The 17,380-nt window shown below is 39.3% G+C and overlaps 1 protein-coding gene across 5 annotated transcripts in view; it reads right to left on the bottom strand.

Moving 5' to 3' along the window:
* Nucleotides 1–2,054: 2,054 nt before the first annotated feature.
* Nucleotides 2,055–17,380, bottom strand: part of LOC143511742 (interferon-induced protein 44-like) — a 108,520-nt gene continuing 93,194 nt past the window's right edge. For 2 of the 5 annotated variants that reach the window (XM_077001339.1, XM_077001337.1), the window contains exons 2-9: nt 11,152–11,184; nt 9,812–10,099; nt 9,430–9,460; nt 4,986–5,181; nt 4,382–4,531; nt 3,959–4,130; nt 2,681–2,781; nt 2,055–2,583 (exon numbers count right to left, since the gene is read on the bottom strand). In XM_077001339.1, the coding sequence (XP_076857454.1) occupies nt 2,398–2,583; nt 2,681–2,781; nt 3,959–4,130; nt 4,382–4,531; nt 4,986–5,181; nt 9,430–9,460; nt 9,812–10,099; nt 11,152–11,176 (1,149 nt within the window). In that variant the 5' untranslated portion in view covers nt 11,177–11,184 and the 3' untranslated portion in view covers nt 2,055–2,397. Of the gene's footprint in view, nt 2,584–2,680; nt 2,782–3,958; nt 4,131–4,381; nt 4,532–4,985; nt 5,182–9,429; nt 9,461–9,811; nt 10,100–10,312; nt 10,428–11,151; nt 11,187–16,666; nt 16,868–17,380 lie in introns of those variants that run through there. The other 3 variants (XM_077001336.1, XM_077001338.1, XM_077001340.1) reach the window with 3 other exon arrangements.

Here is a 17,380-nt window from a genome sequence, read left to right as displayed (position 1 = left end):
CATGTTTAGGAGAAATATGATGCAGGGATACGGCACAAGAAAAGAGGCTCTCGGGACATGGCCCTTTGTTGATGACTCTTTGGACATAGCTCTTTCTTGATAGCTCTCCGGGCATGACTTATATGATGCCCCGAGCCCTCCCTTTTGGGCGTGTGTTAACGTTGTCTGCGTCTGTGGATCTCCGTGGGTGCGGGTGCGTCTCGTGATCATCCACAAGGAGGACAGTGGCAAGGAAAAAAGGAAGAAATCTTGAGAGGAACCAAGACTCGGGAGGGGGGTCACCATAGCAACAATTAGAGAGATACATAAACAAAGAAAAGATGGGAATGATAATGATAATTTATATACATGTGTTCTTTATGTAATTCTTATTCAGTCCTAAACTTCTTGATGGTTGGTAATAGTAGTTCAGGTCCGTGGAGATACAGCCATAGCAGGAGATAATTTGGGATGGTGAGAGGGGCCAGGGCAGTGGGTTAATCCTTCATCCACAGCTGGTTAGGCAGGAGGTGGCTGGCCCAGGGTGGATATCAGGAAAGGCTCGTCTCTCCTTGTCTCAGTATTTCTCAGGTAGGCGGGCAACTAGAAAAGTTCCTTTTCACTTTAGGGAGATATTTTCACTTCATCCATTCATGTAAACATAGTTATAACCTGGCTTTAGTGTTATATTCATTGCATTTAACCCTGTAAAGCCTTCCGTATCATATATGATAAGTGATATTTGGACCCACCTCTTTCAAAAGCTATCGTATAAAAATTACCAATAGAAATGTACATCTCTTCCAATAACTGTTTTTGAGCCCCCATTGGACGATGAGTGAAGTACAAGTGTTTGAATGCGGTTTTTTGTACCATAGAGTTTCGGCAGCTAGCATCGTGAGGAGTTGTGGGAAAGTTTCAAGCGAATTGTGATCAATTTAGGCAGTCTAATGTATGATACGAATAAAATTTTTATTACATATTTGAATATGAGCACCAAAATAGTGCACCAAAATAGTGCACCAAAATAGTGCACCAAAATAACTTTTTGATGTAAAAAAAAAAACCAATTATGCTAATTTGAGTTTGAGAACATGCGTATCAAATTTGATTCTCCAGGTATTATTGCAATTAGTTATCTAATGTTGATAAATAAATACATGAATTGTCACATTACGGTCCCCGACCCCTCCCTTTTGGGTGTGTGTTTATGTCGTCTGCGTCTACTCGTCTGTGGATCTCCGTGGGTGCGGTTGCGTCCTGTGCTGATCCGTCTCACCTGTGGCTCGTCTCGTCATCACGTGAGGTTTATGTGGTTTGTCTATTTAATGTGCGTTCACGCAGTGTCCTGTGCTCGTCGTTTGAGTCAGCATGTCTTATATGTCTGTGTGTTATCCGTTCGCTATATGTTTTTGTTGAAATAAAAGAACGTTCAGTATTACGCAAGATTGGATTCGTGCCTCGTCCTTCTCGCCACACCGAACGTGACATGAATATTATGCCAATTCAAATAATACATTAGAAAAAAGCAATACACATTAGGCAAGGCTTCTAACCAGGGGTGGCCAACCCGTCATAGACCAAGAGCCACTTTTCTTACTGTGTTACGGCAAAGTGCCACATCGTACATGGGCGAGTGTAATCTGTTGAGCGGGGCGGGGGGGGGCAGTGTAAATTGAAGACAGTCAAATGCGTGTTTTCCACTACGCCGGTTTTAAAACTATTAGCGGCTCGCTAGGCTTGTAAACTAACCGCACACCACGAAAATGTAGCAGTGTGTCGCCCCGTTTGTGCAGGTGAGCCCGCGGACCGGCTGGGGAGCCGCATGAAACCAGGCAAAGAGCCGCGGGTTGGCCACCCCTGCTTCTAACTATTATTTATATTACAGAAATTATTTTTTTTCCTTTAGATGTCCAAAATATTCAGTGTGCAGGATATGTTGGCTCAAATTTTACATTTTGAAAGAAAAAGACTTGTTTGAAAATCATTTTGATAACCTCATGAAATCTGTTTTCATTAAAAACAACAAAGTTTTAACTGATATAATAAATAAAAGAGAATAAATGAAAGGGAAATGACAGACATGTTGTTTTATAGAATGTTTAAATAGATTCCATACATAAACGCAAATGCCTACTTTATCATGTGATACATTAAGGATATATGTTATCCAAAAATAAAAACTGACTGGGAAGCGGATTTTTAGTTAAAGGTTAAAAATAAATGCATGATTTAAAATAAATTGGATTTTTTAATGATTTTTTTATGTGTCAGGTCTTGTAGGGTTAAAATTACTTTATTGCTATAAAACTGGATAATTTGAACATAATTGTATTACTTTCTGTATCCATTGCCTGGCTATAAATGCAACATTAACCCAGTAAAATTAATCAACATCGCAGATAGTATGAATTTTCATTATTCTTTGTGTATTGGAATAGTGGAGCATGTGACCACAAAGTCATGAGCCCAGTGAACAATCTGTGTTAGGGCATCCAGCATCAAACAGTTTATATCCTCCTTCACATGGATCTCGTCATGGTAGTTCTTCACAGGGAAGATACAATTCATTGGAACACCCAGCAAATTACTGCATGTATTCATCTGGACAAAAATGCACAGTGTCAGTGTTATTGCTGTTTACACCACCATAACACCTGTGTAAGTGCTCACATAAGCTCCCAGTAGCAATTTTACTCACAATTTCCTTGATCTTCCTGCTCCTGTAGATGTTTTTCAAATTTCCTTTTGTCATTGGGCAGGCAAGATCAACTCTAGTCATAAAGACCACCTGAGGAATTCCTACAGCACAGATAGACACACAGATGAAACACATTTACTGAGTAATGTTCTTCAAAATTGGCTTTTGAGCAAAATAATTTGCACATAGTTTATTTGCATATGGTTTATGCAACAGCAGTTTAGGAGTTTAGCAATTTGTTAATATTGTGTAAAGTTATGCCAAAGGATATTCTGTAAAATAAGGGAAAAGTTCAAGATATGTTAATGGTTGGAAAACAAACATAATACACTGTAATAATCTGTGAACATTAAACTTTAATAAGAAAGAAATCACTACTGTCACGGTGACAGCTCCGGACCCTTCCCTGTGGGCGTGTCGTTATGTCGTCTGCGTCTGCGTGCCGTTATGTCCATGTTTGTACTTCCGTGGGTGTGGGTCTTTTGTGAGCGTGTTCGTAGTCTCACCTGTGCCTTGTCTCGAGATCACAAGTGTATGTGTTGATCACCTATATAATTTGCGTTCGCGTAATGTCTTGTGCTCGTCTTTGTCTAAAGCTCGTGTCGTATGTGTTGTATGTGAGTGCTTGCGCTGTTCACGCCATACTTCCTTCTGTTTTGAAGCACATTAAACGTTGTATGTTGCTGTACCTGCTCGTCGTGCCTCCTTCGTCCCAACGTTACAACTACATCTAAGGTTATGGGCTCTGGCAGAAAGCTAGCAGAGCAGGTTGATGACGAGACGAGCCACAGGTGAGACGGATCAGCACAGGACGCAACCGCACCCACGGAGATCCACAGACGAGTAGACGCAGGGATTGCTCTCAATTTTCTTTTTTATTTTTTCTGTACTTTTGCATTTTTTTATTTTATATTTTATTATAAAATTTTTTATTTTTCCCTAAATAACACTGCACTCTGTTGAGCTAATGAGACATTTCTAATACCTGCCTTTCATATTTTTTTACAATGTAAATGTATTCTGCATGACTGGTTAATCTGTTAATACAAGATCTTGTCTAGACTTAATTAAGTTGTGGACTGAATGAGTTCATTTAAAATCTTCCCTTTTGGCATATAAAAAAGCTGCATCACAAATCGGTTCTATCAGGACAAAATATTTTCTCTTCTTCCATTATTGTTTTTACAGCAAATTAATAATTTATTAATTGTAAAGACTTAATAACTGGGAAGCTGAACTATAACCATCACGTTCATCATTTGACACAAGATGACTCACCCATTCCACTTGCTGCTTCTCTAACTTTCTTCATTTTGTTGATAAATTCTTGATCCATCATTTTAATCTTGTCTGCTCCTACAACACTCACTAGGCAGTGAATCCGATCACTCAGGCTGGGATTTCTGCGGTACTTGGGATCTTTTTCAGTAATTGGAAATTCAGTGTGGAACTCAAGGAAAAAGACAAAACATAATATGTCATAATGGCATGAATAATGTACATATTGCCTACACGAATAAAACATTTCTGTTTTGATATGTATTTTCTAAATTGCTTTGGTGTGACTTGTTTTCCAGTTTTACAACCTATAACAATGTCACTTTTTTCATGTTGTTTACATATTGTGTTAAAAAGATTGAGATACCAATCATAGTAATGTAAACATTTTGTACAGTGAAGTGTATGTTATTTATATCTTACCACATAACCCTCTGTAATGTGTCCTTTCATGGCATTGATGATGTCATCAGTGCGGACTCCTGCAGATTCTCCTTTTTCTACACCCATTATGTCATTGAAGGCCAGAGGTAACATTCCTTCTCTCCCATTGGCTATCCCATATTTTTCATACTGAGAGACAAGTACCACATAACATTAATAAACATTACCACCAATAACATCAATAATAATAGCAATACCAATATTAATAGTAATAAAACTCCTACACTGCTAATGTTCATATAACAATATATATATATAATAATTACAATAATAATATTAATAATAATCAAAACAACTACAAGCACTAATGTCCAGTACTGCTATTTTACATCACCAGTCTTTGAACTTTTTAATCAATAAAGTGTGAATTATTTAACAACATTTGCAGATGTAGTATGCTTACATGAAACATATTTTAGTTTGTTGCATACAATACCGTTCAACATGGATCAAATATAGTTTGTTTTCGATTACTAATTTTCGATTATTTGAGTGTACTTGTGTACACAGTCTTAAGAATTGACAAGCTTGAAATCAGACTTCAGAATGAACCTTCATGAACAGAGTCACACTGTCTACTTACAGTTTTAGTAAAACTCCTACCAGCCGCTGCCTCAGCCAGACAACCAACAAACGGACGTCCTTCAAAAATGGTTCTGATGGTGTTTACAGTGCTGGATTTTCCTACTCCAACTGCTCCATACAGGAGGAAGCGAAGCTCTTTGACTTGGTCATTATCAATTTTAAATTCCTTTACAGAAGGGACCATTGCTTTTTGACTATGACAAAAAAGAAACTATTTATAGTAATACACCAGCAATAATAATTTCAAAATTAACAATTTTTTTTTAATGTTTTTATATTCAGTAACTATTTCATGCATACAGTATATTGTATAAAGTGAAGAAGACTTCTCAGTTGGTGTATAGGGCAAAACACACAAATGTCAGTTGCTTTAAAATTAGTTTCACTGCTGTTTTAAACTATACAACATGTTTTTATATACTGTATATGATTCACAGTAATGACAGAAACCATATAAGCAAGTGTGTGTATGATGAACTAACAACTATAAGTGTGGAGATGCTAGTGTGATAACTAATGTGACTCTGGAGTGTACAAGATTATTATTGCGTTATTCCATCATAGCTTCAGTACAAACCTGACACTGGAGAACCAACATGTCTTGGCTGATTAACAAAATTTTGGTGTAAGGGAGAAATTATTTGAATTTCGCTACTTTTTTCCCCACGCTTTGAACCATGTGGCTTATAATGAGGTGCAGCTATTCTGTAGATTTTTCTTCACCCATCAGGAGGCAGAGCAGAAACTTAATCAAGTGGTAGGTCAAAGTTGTAAATCAAAGACGAAAGTGCTCATTTTCATTTAGCACATGCAAGCAGCAGGTACGAAGGAGAATTTTTTTCAAACCAACATGTGTTGTGCCAACTCCACGGCAGAATCCGACTCCCCTCGTTTGCACACACATAAAGACGCTACAGATGATATTCGGAAGTTACAGTGATTATAACTTAGTTCATTGAGCACTCTACTGTAGTTTTGTCTTAACTAGATATTTAGACGTAATACTGCGAAGTCATGTGCTTAGAGGTGAACTTTGGTATAGCCAGTGTGTATTTTATTTAAAATAATTAACACCCTTGAGCCAGTGTGTCTTTGGACATACATAATGCTGTGCCATTTGCTGTGATGGATAATTAAATTCAAGCTCTTATTTATGCATAGAAACGTAAATTGACAATATAATCTGTAGCATCTATGTGCGCGGATAAACGAGGGTAGTCGGAATTCGCCACAACACCGGCTGAAAGCCAAATCTGTCGCACGTGAAATGCTACAGGCACAGAAACCGATCAGTTCAGTTAAATGTATTCAGTTCAGTGGATATATGCAGTTTTTAGCCCGGTGCGGCTTATACAACATTTTCCTTTTTTTTTTTTTACTTTGTGGGTGCGGCTTATATTGAGAAAAAATGGTAGTCCTTTGGTCCAGTGACTAGCAGTGATGTCAGTAACGCGTTACTTAGTAACGCGTTACTCTAATCTTACCACTTTTTTCGGTAACGAGTAATATAACGCGCTACTATTTCCAGTCCAGTAATCAGATTAAAGTTACTTATCCAAATAACTGTGCGTTACTATTTGTATTTTCCCTAGTAAAATATATATATTTTTGCTTTCTTCTTGGCTCAGTTCTACTTTTGCGTCTGACCGTAGCGCTCGACTCCGCACGCTGCGCACGACCCTGTGAGAGCGCGAGCGCGTTTTACAAGTCATTTTTTGCAGTGTCCTCCCGTAACGATGTGTGGTAGTATAAAGAAACACCCCTCAAAAACAGGGGAAGGAACATTTACATGAAGAATTTTAATGTTGCACTGTGTTCCACGTTTGAAAAGTGCTGGAATTTTGACTAACGTCGCCTACTTTAAAATGCTTGAAATTGTAATGGTATTTCGTTTCACAAGCTGTCTGACTGAACAGGTGTGGGTTTCCCGAAACGTACGTTTCATACGAGGTTACGAAGTACTTGGCGCTACGAACGTTTCAGGAAACCCACCCCAGTTCGCTTGTATTACGTTTACAAATAAATTTACAAATAATACCACGCAGCTACACAAACGTAATGTCAGGAGATACTGTAGCGACTACTACTCCTCACGGCGAGTCTCGCCCTTAAAGTGACACTGTGGGGGGTGGGGGGGGGGGTGACTGCGCGCCCCAGGGTTGCGTTATCAATAAAGTTTCCCTCCCTCTGGATTTTTGGATTAAGCAGTTTCTGCCTCGGTTACCGAACCTGCTTCAATACATTGTTACTGTTAAAAATGCACTTCCAATAAAGTGAGTATTGGAAAAATTTATTTTGCTGCTGAATGTAACTACTAAAGTAACTTGTAATCTAACGTAGTTACTTTTAAAATCAAGTAATACTAACGTAACTAAGTTACTTTTAAAAGGAGTAATCAGTAATCAGTAATCGGATTACTTTCTCAAGGTAACTTAGCCATCACTGGTGACTAGTCACTTATGGGGTTTCTCTGTTTAGTGAAAACATTACTTACATTACTGCCCTTACAAGTTCATTTCTTATTGGATTACAGCATTGTTACTGTTATAATATATTGTAGATTTGACTAGGGTAGTAGGTGTTTATTCCAGTGGCGGCTGGTGCAAAAAAAATTGAGGGGGGCGCAAAAAAATTAAAAACAAATAAAGCAGTCTTAAGCCCTATCCGGACGGGATTAGTTTTTCAGGGGGACGTCTGTGAAAAATATTTCACCCTTGTACTCAGTGATAAAACTCTTGCATCCGGACAGCAATTGAAAAAACAGGAGGACCCGTGAGTTTTTGGCTTTCTCGGTCACATGACATCGCCTTGTCACGTGATAGCATGTTTAATAATGTCACACTGCCAACTCTGATGATTCCTTTTTAACTTTTAACTTTACTACTGTTCAGTTCAGCATTTAAGATCTCCGTTTAAGTTAAGCTATTTTGTTAAACCAATACAGAAAACACATTATAAAAAATCGCTAATGAATGTAAATAGCAAAATAAATCCGTTAAATAAAATAAAATAAATCCATTAAAAAATCCAGTAAATCCATTTTCGCTCGCCGCTGTCTTTACGTGGATCTCCGTGAAAACGCACGCCAACGTGTAACTACGGTGCGTGGCAGTGGACATATAGCTGTTTTATTAAACGCGAGGTGATGTCTGCATGTATAAACTCAGACATGTGGATCCGGACGGGACTAAAATTACCAGACGACCACGGAGTACAGCGAAAAACAGTAGGTAATTCCGCCTGTAATTTTCTCTGAGGACGTCTGAGAAAAACACGGACATGCTCGTTCCGGACGGGATTAAAATCACAGAGGACCCCCCGTAAAAGAGAAAATTACCCCAGGACCCCCTGAGAAACTAATCCCGTCCGGATAGGGCTTTAGTGCTCTTTTTTGCCCTCCTTTCCTTCTGGCTTGCAAATTTCTCTATTACATTTTTGTTAAAGTCAGACATCTCTGTGACTAGTCTTTTCTCCATTGACAACATGGCCAATCCATTCAGTCTGTCCTGGGTCATTGAGTTTCTCAGTAAAGTCTTAATCCTTTTTAGTGTTGAAAAGCACCGTTCAGCTTCTGCTGTGGTCATGGCTGTGGTAATCAGGATCTTCAGGAGTGTGACAGTCTCTGAAAAGACTTCTTCTAGATTATTTTCCATAAACAGCTGGAATAGGCCCACAGCACCACAACAGGCATTGAACTCTTCCTTGCTGTAGATGAGACTAAGCTCTGTTTTCAGCTTACCTTGATCAAGCACTGGACAACATTTGGTCAATCCGGGCCAAGCTCCTTTATCCTTTTTTTTTTCTTCAAGTGAACGCTGTGTGAAAGGATTTTTTTGTAAAGCTAAAATGGAATTTTCTCTCATTTTGTAAGATATGCTGCTCCAACCTGTAGCTATTCAACGTGAACCGAGTTAACGAACCGCAGCTGACTGACACTACCAACAAGAGTGGGTGTGTCCAACAAGAGTGGGTGTGTCCGGGGCACAGAGAGCTGCGCTCCGTGGAAAATCTGAAACCAACCAATTAAACTGCAGCCTCAGATCACGTGCTTGGCAAAAGTTTACGCATCTACATTCACTCCCATTAGACCGCCGCCCCAACCAGGAAGTGTGCACAATGTAAGCAATCAAATACAATTATGTGTTAACTCTTTTAATAAATTCAAACATATAGCTATATTAGACACACAGTGTGACTAAATTTCCTCACTATCGCAGTTTATAATGAACTCATTTTAATATCGGAACAATATTAAGGGGGCGGCGCCCCAGCGCCCCGTATTGACCAGCCGCCACTGGTTTATTCATGACATGATTTTTGGAATAAGTACTGCCAATAATGGTATCTCAGGATTTACAAAAATATTCAGATACAAATGGGTACGATGATTGTGTTGGTTCTTGACCGCATGACACAATATAACAGAATGACTGTGGACTTACTTCCATTGTACTGTCCTCCACTCCTTGAGTTCTGTAAGAGACACAGGATTTGTAGCAGGAGTTAGCAAAGCACTTGAAGGGGTGAACATTGATGACATTATTATTGAGTTTACATGAAATCATGAAATTTGGTGAGTTCGGGGTTAAGAAACACTTTTGCTTCTTGGATGCAGGATGTTAGAATGTATATATAGTCTTTAACAGTGTGTGCATTTCCACCTCTGTGAAAGCTCTATCTATTCTATTTATTTAAGGTTCAAACATACTGTCTTCATAATCTTATCACTGTCATCACATAGACAGTTCTTTGTACATTTTACAGTGGTCTAAAATAAGTTTAAAGAATGTATGTTAGAGGGTGAATAAAAAAGTCACTCCATACCAACAGTCACCATGGCAGAGCAGGAAGCAGTACCCAATTCATTCTTCAGATTTATGGTATAATTCCCCTGATCTCGCTCATCTGCATTCTGGATTTTCAATGAACACTTTGTTTTCCAAACTTCTGATTCTGTCTCTTTTTGTTCCATGATGTGTTTGTCCTGTACACACTTTAGTTTATAGCCATCCTTCTCCCATGTCACTGTTAATCCTGTGTTGTTTGCCTCACAGGAAAGACTGATTTGTTCTCCATTTCCCACAGTTATATCACCCAAAACTGTGTTGAATTCTGTTATAAAGAGAATGACATAATTAATTCACAGAAGATGGTTATTAACTTGCACTATGTAGTGTTTTGCTCAGGTTAGAGAGCCATATCACTGTCCCTGTTTTGGCAGGAACTTCCAGAATGAGGTCCTCACAGCACAACTAATGGCTAAACTATGAATTGAACTGGGTGAGATATTGGAGAGAAACACAAAGATGTGAAGTACAGTGGTACCTCGAGATATCTCCCCGTGCTCGTATCTCGAACTGCTCGGTTCTCGAAGCAATTTAACAATGTAAAGTATTGTAATTGGTTCCGGTCCTTAAAAAAGTCACAAAACTAGCGTAAATGTGGAAAAAAAGACATGTTCTTTATTAATAAAGGCACATGCAACATGTATAATTAAACAATACGTACAGTAACTTCACCGGTACACACGTACGTACATGCTGAACAATAGAAATTACCGTAACAGAGAACATACGTACACACATCACATTACCTAAACTTAAAAAGTTGCTTAAACACTCACTCATTGGTTTTAGGCCTTTTGGGTGAACTTTCGGCATGTTCACTCAGATCTGTTTTTTTTTTCATTAAAAATCTGTCCAACGAGCTTTGTTTCTTTGCGAGGAGTAGTCGCTACAACAGTATTGAAATACAGTACTGTACTGCCACCTAGTGGTTCATGCTCGTATCTCGAGCGTGCACTCGTATGTCGAACAGAAATTTTGCTCGTCTCGGTGCTCGTATCTTGGATTGCTCGTATGTAGAGCAGCTCGTATCTCGAGGTACCACTGTACTGAACATGTCAGGACCAGAGACTGAGGCCCCTTGCATTTGCCATCAGTTGAGCTCCAGTTGCAGTCAGTGCAACAGGAAGAAAAACAGTCCAATCAATTTCCTCCAGAAGGTGTAGTTCTCAAGCTAAAATGATACACTCATAGTGCCATATTATGATTAATGGTAACTTGAAAAAAAAACTTTCCATTCATCAGATTATTCTGTCTAAATCTAAATTAATTGAAATTCTTAATATGTCAGCAATATAATATGATATAATTTAAACTCACCGGGTTTGGACTGATTCCCTCCCATGATTGAATCTATGGAAATATAGACAAAGCATATGTCCATGCAGTTATTTGTAGTAATCATTATGAATTGGGGTTTTATTGGTAAGAACATACTAATAATTACTTACTAGGGTTCAGACACAAAGTATGGGAGCATATTGTAATTGCTAATTTTTCTTATTATTAGGGTTCACACGTAGTGTGGTGAAACCTATTGTAATTGTTAGGGGTTTTCTTCTTATTATTTTTGTCTGCATAAAACGAATTGTGCAGCCCAGACTGTAAGGCTCAGAAACACCAAACTTGGCAGAAAGACATAGTCTCTTTACAGGACCAATCTAAAGTATAGGGACTCACATTGGCCTGATGGTGGCGTTATAGCACAGCATTTTGTGTTTTGGTCCATGTCTCTCACAGCATAGGTCATAGAAAGGACCTTCTGTTGCATTCCTTAGCTCAAACCAAACAAAAAACCTCAAGAACCCTTAATCTCCACCCACTTAGATTTTTTCCTAATTTGCATAATATGCAAAGCCTACTTTTGCATACTAGTGCTTGGATTTTCATCTGATCACCACAATCTTGGTGTCAAACTATTATCAATAATTATCAACAAAATTTGAAATTTACATACAGTCTGGCTGTCACATGTCAATCAATAGCTCTGAGGCTTGGCCTAATTTACTTCAACAACTATATGTCAGAAATGCTTTGATCAATCTTCATGAAACTTCATATGCACATGACTTTGAGGTCTCAACTCAAAGCTGGCTAAGATCATCCAATAGGGGGCACTATAACATAAAACAATATATGATGACTCTGTGATTTTGTGAAGTTTCAAATCATTTGGCCACTAGGTGGCGCTATTTGTGAAAATCGTGCGTAACTCCTCCAAATTTTCACTTAGGAACATGCAACTTGATTCTGTTGATTCCTTACAGACACATGACAATTGTGCAATTACAAGTCCTATTAAAAATGCATAATTTTTCACATTCATCAATTGAATAAATACAGCTCTTTTCGAACTAGGCATAGGAATTTGATCCATCGATGGAATAATTGGTATAGGCATAATCTATAGGCTTTGTAGGTAAATAATTATCAAAAAATTTTTAGATTTTTACATTTTTAGGTTGATCCATTTTTTTGCATTAAGCTGGGCGTACACTGTACGATATTTTAAATCGTGTACTCAGCTCCAGCTCAAACTATACGACTAAATCGCAGGGTTTAAAAGTTCACAGCTCACGATTAATATACTCACACTATACGACCTGACGCTCTCATGCGACCTGACTGCTCACACTATACGTTCTTACACCACATATCGGACTCTTGTATCCGGAACTGCATCATAAAAACGGGAGAGACGCTCATCTGAAATGTCCACAAAAAAAAAAAAAACCGCGCTGCCTTGGCAATTTGTGCCATTTCTGTGTCTAGAAACACCTAAAAAAAAGTGCATGAACAAAAAAATGGCTGGGCAGATGTGGGTTTTCACCTCATTCACTGAAAAAGTACAATTAACTTGTGTTTTATGATGTATATTTGCAACTAGCAATTATTGCTTGCTAATCAAACAATATTTCAATGATTTCATCAAAAAAGAAATTCACTCGCACATGCGCGCGCACACACACAGAGGATTTTACGTCCTCTTCTGCCGTTCGCGCATGCGCAGTGTGAGAGGTTGCGGAGAGTCGGCTCGTGGAGCTGCTTCAACAGTGCGATACTCTTACGAGGAGCGATTTGAATTTCAAACATGTTTGATATTCTTGCGACGCTGCGATTTCTGATCGGGAGTTGGTCGTGAGGTGTGAATCGCTCCTCGTTTACCTGTGTAAACTATACGATGCACGACACGCGATTGAGCCGAAACTCGGCCCGATCGCAAAAATAGTCGCACGAGTGAAAAATCGGCTGAAAATGGGCCAAAAATCGCACAGTGTACGCCCAGCTTTAGTGATCAACTCCCAATTTGAAACAGTTTTATAGATTGTGAGGTATGCCAAGTTTGGTTTGAATTGGCCTGTTAGGGGCACTACAGCAGAGGTGGGACCAAGTCAGTGTTTTGCAAGTCTCAAGTAAGTCCAAGTCTTTATCCTCAAGTCCCAAGTCAAGTCTCAAGCAAAGACAGTCAAGTCAAGTCAAGTCCCAATTCTGAAACTTGGAATTTCAAGTCTTTTTTTTTTTTAACCAATGTTGCCGGTATATTCTAAATGTAAATAATAGACCATGTGTTCTTTTTTAAATCTGTATTCTCCTCAAATCTTGATAAAACACATGCAACTGAAAACACGAAGTATAAAAAATATTATTAAAATTAAACATCTTTATTGCCCAGTTCAATTTGTTAAACTTAGCTGCAAAAATATTCATACTTTAAACTACAATTTTCTAGAAATAAATATTCTGTGAAAAAGTCACAAGTAGAACTCCATGTTCAAATAAAAAGTGCTGATATTTTCACAGTAAAATACAAAGAACCATAACGTAATTTTTCCCTCTCTTCTCTTATCTGGTTTCTTAGAGAACATGTGTGTCCATCTGTGAGTGACACAAGACAAACAAATATAAGAACTGAACAGGAATCTGCAACTTTAGACATTTCAGTAAACTTTTCTGCATTGCATTTGCAAAAGACCAAACTGGCCAAAAGTCTGTCTGTCATTTGTGCACGATGAGGCCGTAGAATTATGCCCCCATAGCTGAAAACTCGCTCCAATTTTGTCAATATATATTTTTTTCTCGACGTAGATGTCTTCAAATACATAATCCATGCTGAGATAGAACTGGATATGATGGTGACAGAAAGAGGCTCTCTTCCCTGAGTTCAGATACAGAACCCAGGGTTGCCAACTCTCATGCATTGAGCGTGAGACACACGCATTTGACCGTCTTCACACGCTCTCACGCCACACATCCGATATCTCACGCCGAAAAAAAAAATCTAGTTTATGTCTGATCCATATCTATGATTCAATGAGTTACTAGTTTGCTCTGGCGCCAACCACTGGCGAGCGATCGATTGCGATATAATACTTAATTTGTGTCCATTTTACACCCTGCCTGGTAACAATTTACATTTTTATTGAGTACTTCGTAATTTATGTACCCAAAAGAAATTACTCTCGGTAGTGCCATTATCTGCCTTTAGCGTTTTTGTACTTCCGTTTTTTTTTGTTTGTCTTTTTAATTTGATTGGTTGTGCTGCAGCTCATGCACACACACACACGTACAGAGTGTGGAAAAGCAGAGGACCGGTCTGTGTCAGAAGGACGGAAATTAAATTAATGGGGCGCATTTAATTAATTAATAAATATTAATATGCGTTTTAAATTTTGATTTGGGGTAAAAAAAATCAAGTCTTTGCAAGTAAACAGGTTCAAGTCCAATTCAAGTCCCAAGTTATTGGTATAAAAGTCCAAGTCAAGTCTAAGTCTCTGAATATTTTTTCAAGTCAAGTCAAAAGTCTTAATATTAATGACTCGAGTCTGACTCGAGTCCGTCATGTGACTCGAGTCCCCACCTCTGCACTACAATACCCACAAACCTCAAAAATCGTAAAAACTGGTGCTACAATCCTCTTATACAGGGTCTTGGGTCTTGTATGATTCAGATCAATGAGCTAAATAAGTTTATTACATCTCATAACAAAAAGTGCACTGTTTGACCAGAAATGTACATTTTAATTCACTGAAATGTCGTTTTCTCATTATAATATCTCATTATAATAATAATGACTGAAAAGTATTGCGTACATGAAACATCACACACAAACATACACACAAAGCTATTTTCAGCATGTGATTTAGTTCTATGATCTAAATAATTTTGCCATTACAATTTATTTTGATCTTTTGTGCCTTTAGTGCAGGAGTGGCCAACCTCACGAGCCGCATGCGTCTCTTTGCCTGGTTTCATGCGGCTCCCCAGCCGGTCCACACTCTCACCTGCACTAACGGTCTGTGCCGTGGCCCGGTTACGTCATCAACTCTGAGAGCGACAGACTGCTACATCTTCGTGGTGCGCAGTTTGTTTACAAGCCTAGCGAGCCGCTAATAACTTTAAAACCGGTGTAGTGGAAAACGGGAGACTAATTTAATGTGTGCCATATTTGTCAATTGTGATTTTTTCACTGCAATCGAAATTTGTCCTCCGCTTTTAACCCATCTGTGCAGTTAGAACACACACACACACACACACTAGTGATTACTAGGGGGCTGTGGATCACACGTGCCCAGAGCGGTGGGCAGCCCTAGCCCGGCGCCCAGGGAGCAGTTGGGGTTAGGTGCCTTGCTCAAGGGCACCTCAGTCATGGCCTCAGGCCTGGAAATCGAACCCACGACTCTCTGGTCACAAGACCAGTTCCCTAACCACCAGACCATGACTGCCCCTAGCGACATGAAGTGACTCTGCTTTGAGTCTCGTTGAGTGAGACTGTCAGTTTGAGTCTCGTTGAGTGAGAGGTCATCTGTCACACGTTTTGGAATAAACCACATACAAGACGCAACAAAGGCACCGCAGACGACTGAGGGAGGCTTCAAAACTACTGCCGCTGTCTGTTCTCTTCTTCCTAAAGGTGAGCGCAGGTCAGTGGCGTTGTAACGAGTGTTGATAACGGAGTTTATCCACTTTTTACCTAGAAAACAACAGTTGCGTACTTAACAGAGCTCGTAGTGTGTGTGCACGCATGCATGAGCAACCTAGCCGTGCCATGGCCCACCTCCTCCAACAGTGCCAAAATCCTGAAGCATATCACGCCTGTTTATGTTTTTTTAATGTGCTGTTCACTTAACTTGAGTTCACCCTGGTATTTTCATCAAATGTGCATGTACGTGAGATGAAAACACCAAAAATCATTTCAATAAACAAATCGTGTCAAGTTTGCTCTCAAAATGGCAGGGAAAAATGCACACCAAAACAAATATATGAATATAAACAGATGATGTTTTTAACAGAGTAAGCAGCCCTAGCCAGGCACCTGGGGAGCAGTTTGGGTTAGGTGCTTTGCTCAAGGGCACCTCATTCATGACCTCAGGCCTGGGAATCAAACCCAGGACCCTCTGGTCACAAGATCGGTTCCCTAACCACCAGACCATGACTGCCCCCGCGCTGTTTGTGTGTGACATTTACAATAAATCTTAGCAGAGTTCTCTCTGTGTGCGTGTGTTTGTGTGTGCGTGTGTGTGTGTGTGTGAGAGAGAGAGAGAGGAAGGGATGGGTGATGTTCAAGCATGCCCATGTGTATGATGTGGCTCTTTGCTGTAACACAGTTAAAAAAAGTGGTGCTACGTAGTTGCTTGGAATCTCCAAGGTAGTATAGATAGTCCTGAACACAAGGTACTCTAAGCTGGAAAAACCACTAGACGAAAGTCATGATACCTAACAATTATGCCAAGTCATTATTATACCTGAATATACACATCACCTGAGGAAAAGGACAGTAGGCAATTCCTATAACCCAATTATGCACAATACTTGAGAAAAAGACAGTAAGCAATACCTTTTACAAACACCTGAGGAAAGAGACGATAAAGCACAGTAGACGAAAGCATATTTATGTAAAGTGCACTTGAAAGAGGTGGGTCTTCAGTCGGCGTCTAAAGACAGCAAGTGACTCCGATGTTCGGACACACAAGAGAAGTTCATTCCACCACCTTGGAGCCAGGACAGAGACAGTCTGGATGCTTGTCTCCCATGTGTCCTGGGTGATGGAGGGTCAAGACGAGACATACTTGAGGCAAAGAGACATACTTCTTCAAAGAGGTTAATTGCATCTTCTCTGATGCTTTTTGAGAGTGCTACATCCCATGTGTCTTTGCCCAGACAGTGTTTGCCCTTTGCCTCCTGGAATGCTATGCGTACCAGAATGGCTCCCTTCTGCTTAGCTGGAGTTACCAAGCCAACTGGGTCGAATAGCCCTGCTACCTGGCTAAGCAGTTCTCTTCGTGTTAAGATAAGATAAAATAAGTCTTTATTGTCTGTCTGAACTGAAGACAGAAATTCATCTTTGACATGGCTTACAGATCACAAATATACACACACTCACAACAAAGAAAATCCATCTTATACAATATACCACTTATAAAGGTTAAAATGCTACCCATTTTGAGTTCAAAATAGTAGTTGCCAAAGGATCAAAAAGCATCCTGTATCAAGCCTTTTACTTCTTTTAGTTTCGACTCACATTCATCTGAGTTTCTGGCTTATTTGCAAG

Source organism: Brachyhypopomus gauderio, chromosome 4 (genome assembly GCF_052324685.1).
Source record: "Brachyhypopomus gauderio isolate BG-103 chromosome 4, BGAUD_0.2, whole genome shotgun sequence".
In the NCBI taxonomy this organism is placed as follows: domain Eukaryota; kingdom Metazoa; phylum Chordata; class Actinopteri; order Gymnotiformes; family Hypopomidae; genus Brachyhypopomus; species Brachyhypopomus gauderio.
The sequence above is the reverse complement of the archived record's forward strand: the minus strand, read 5'-3'. Positions and strand labels throughout refer to the sequence as shown.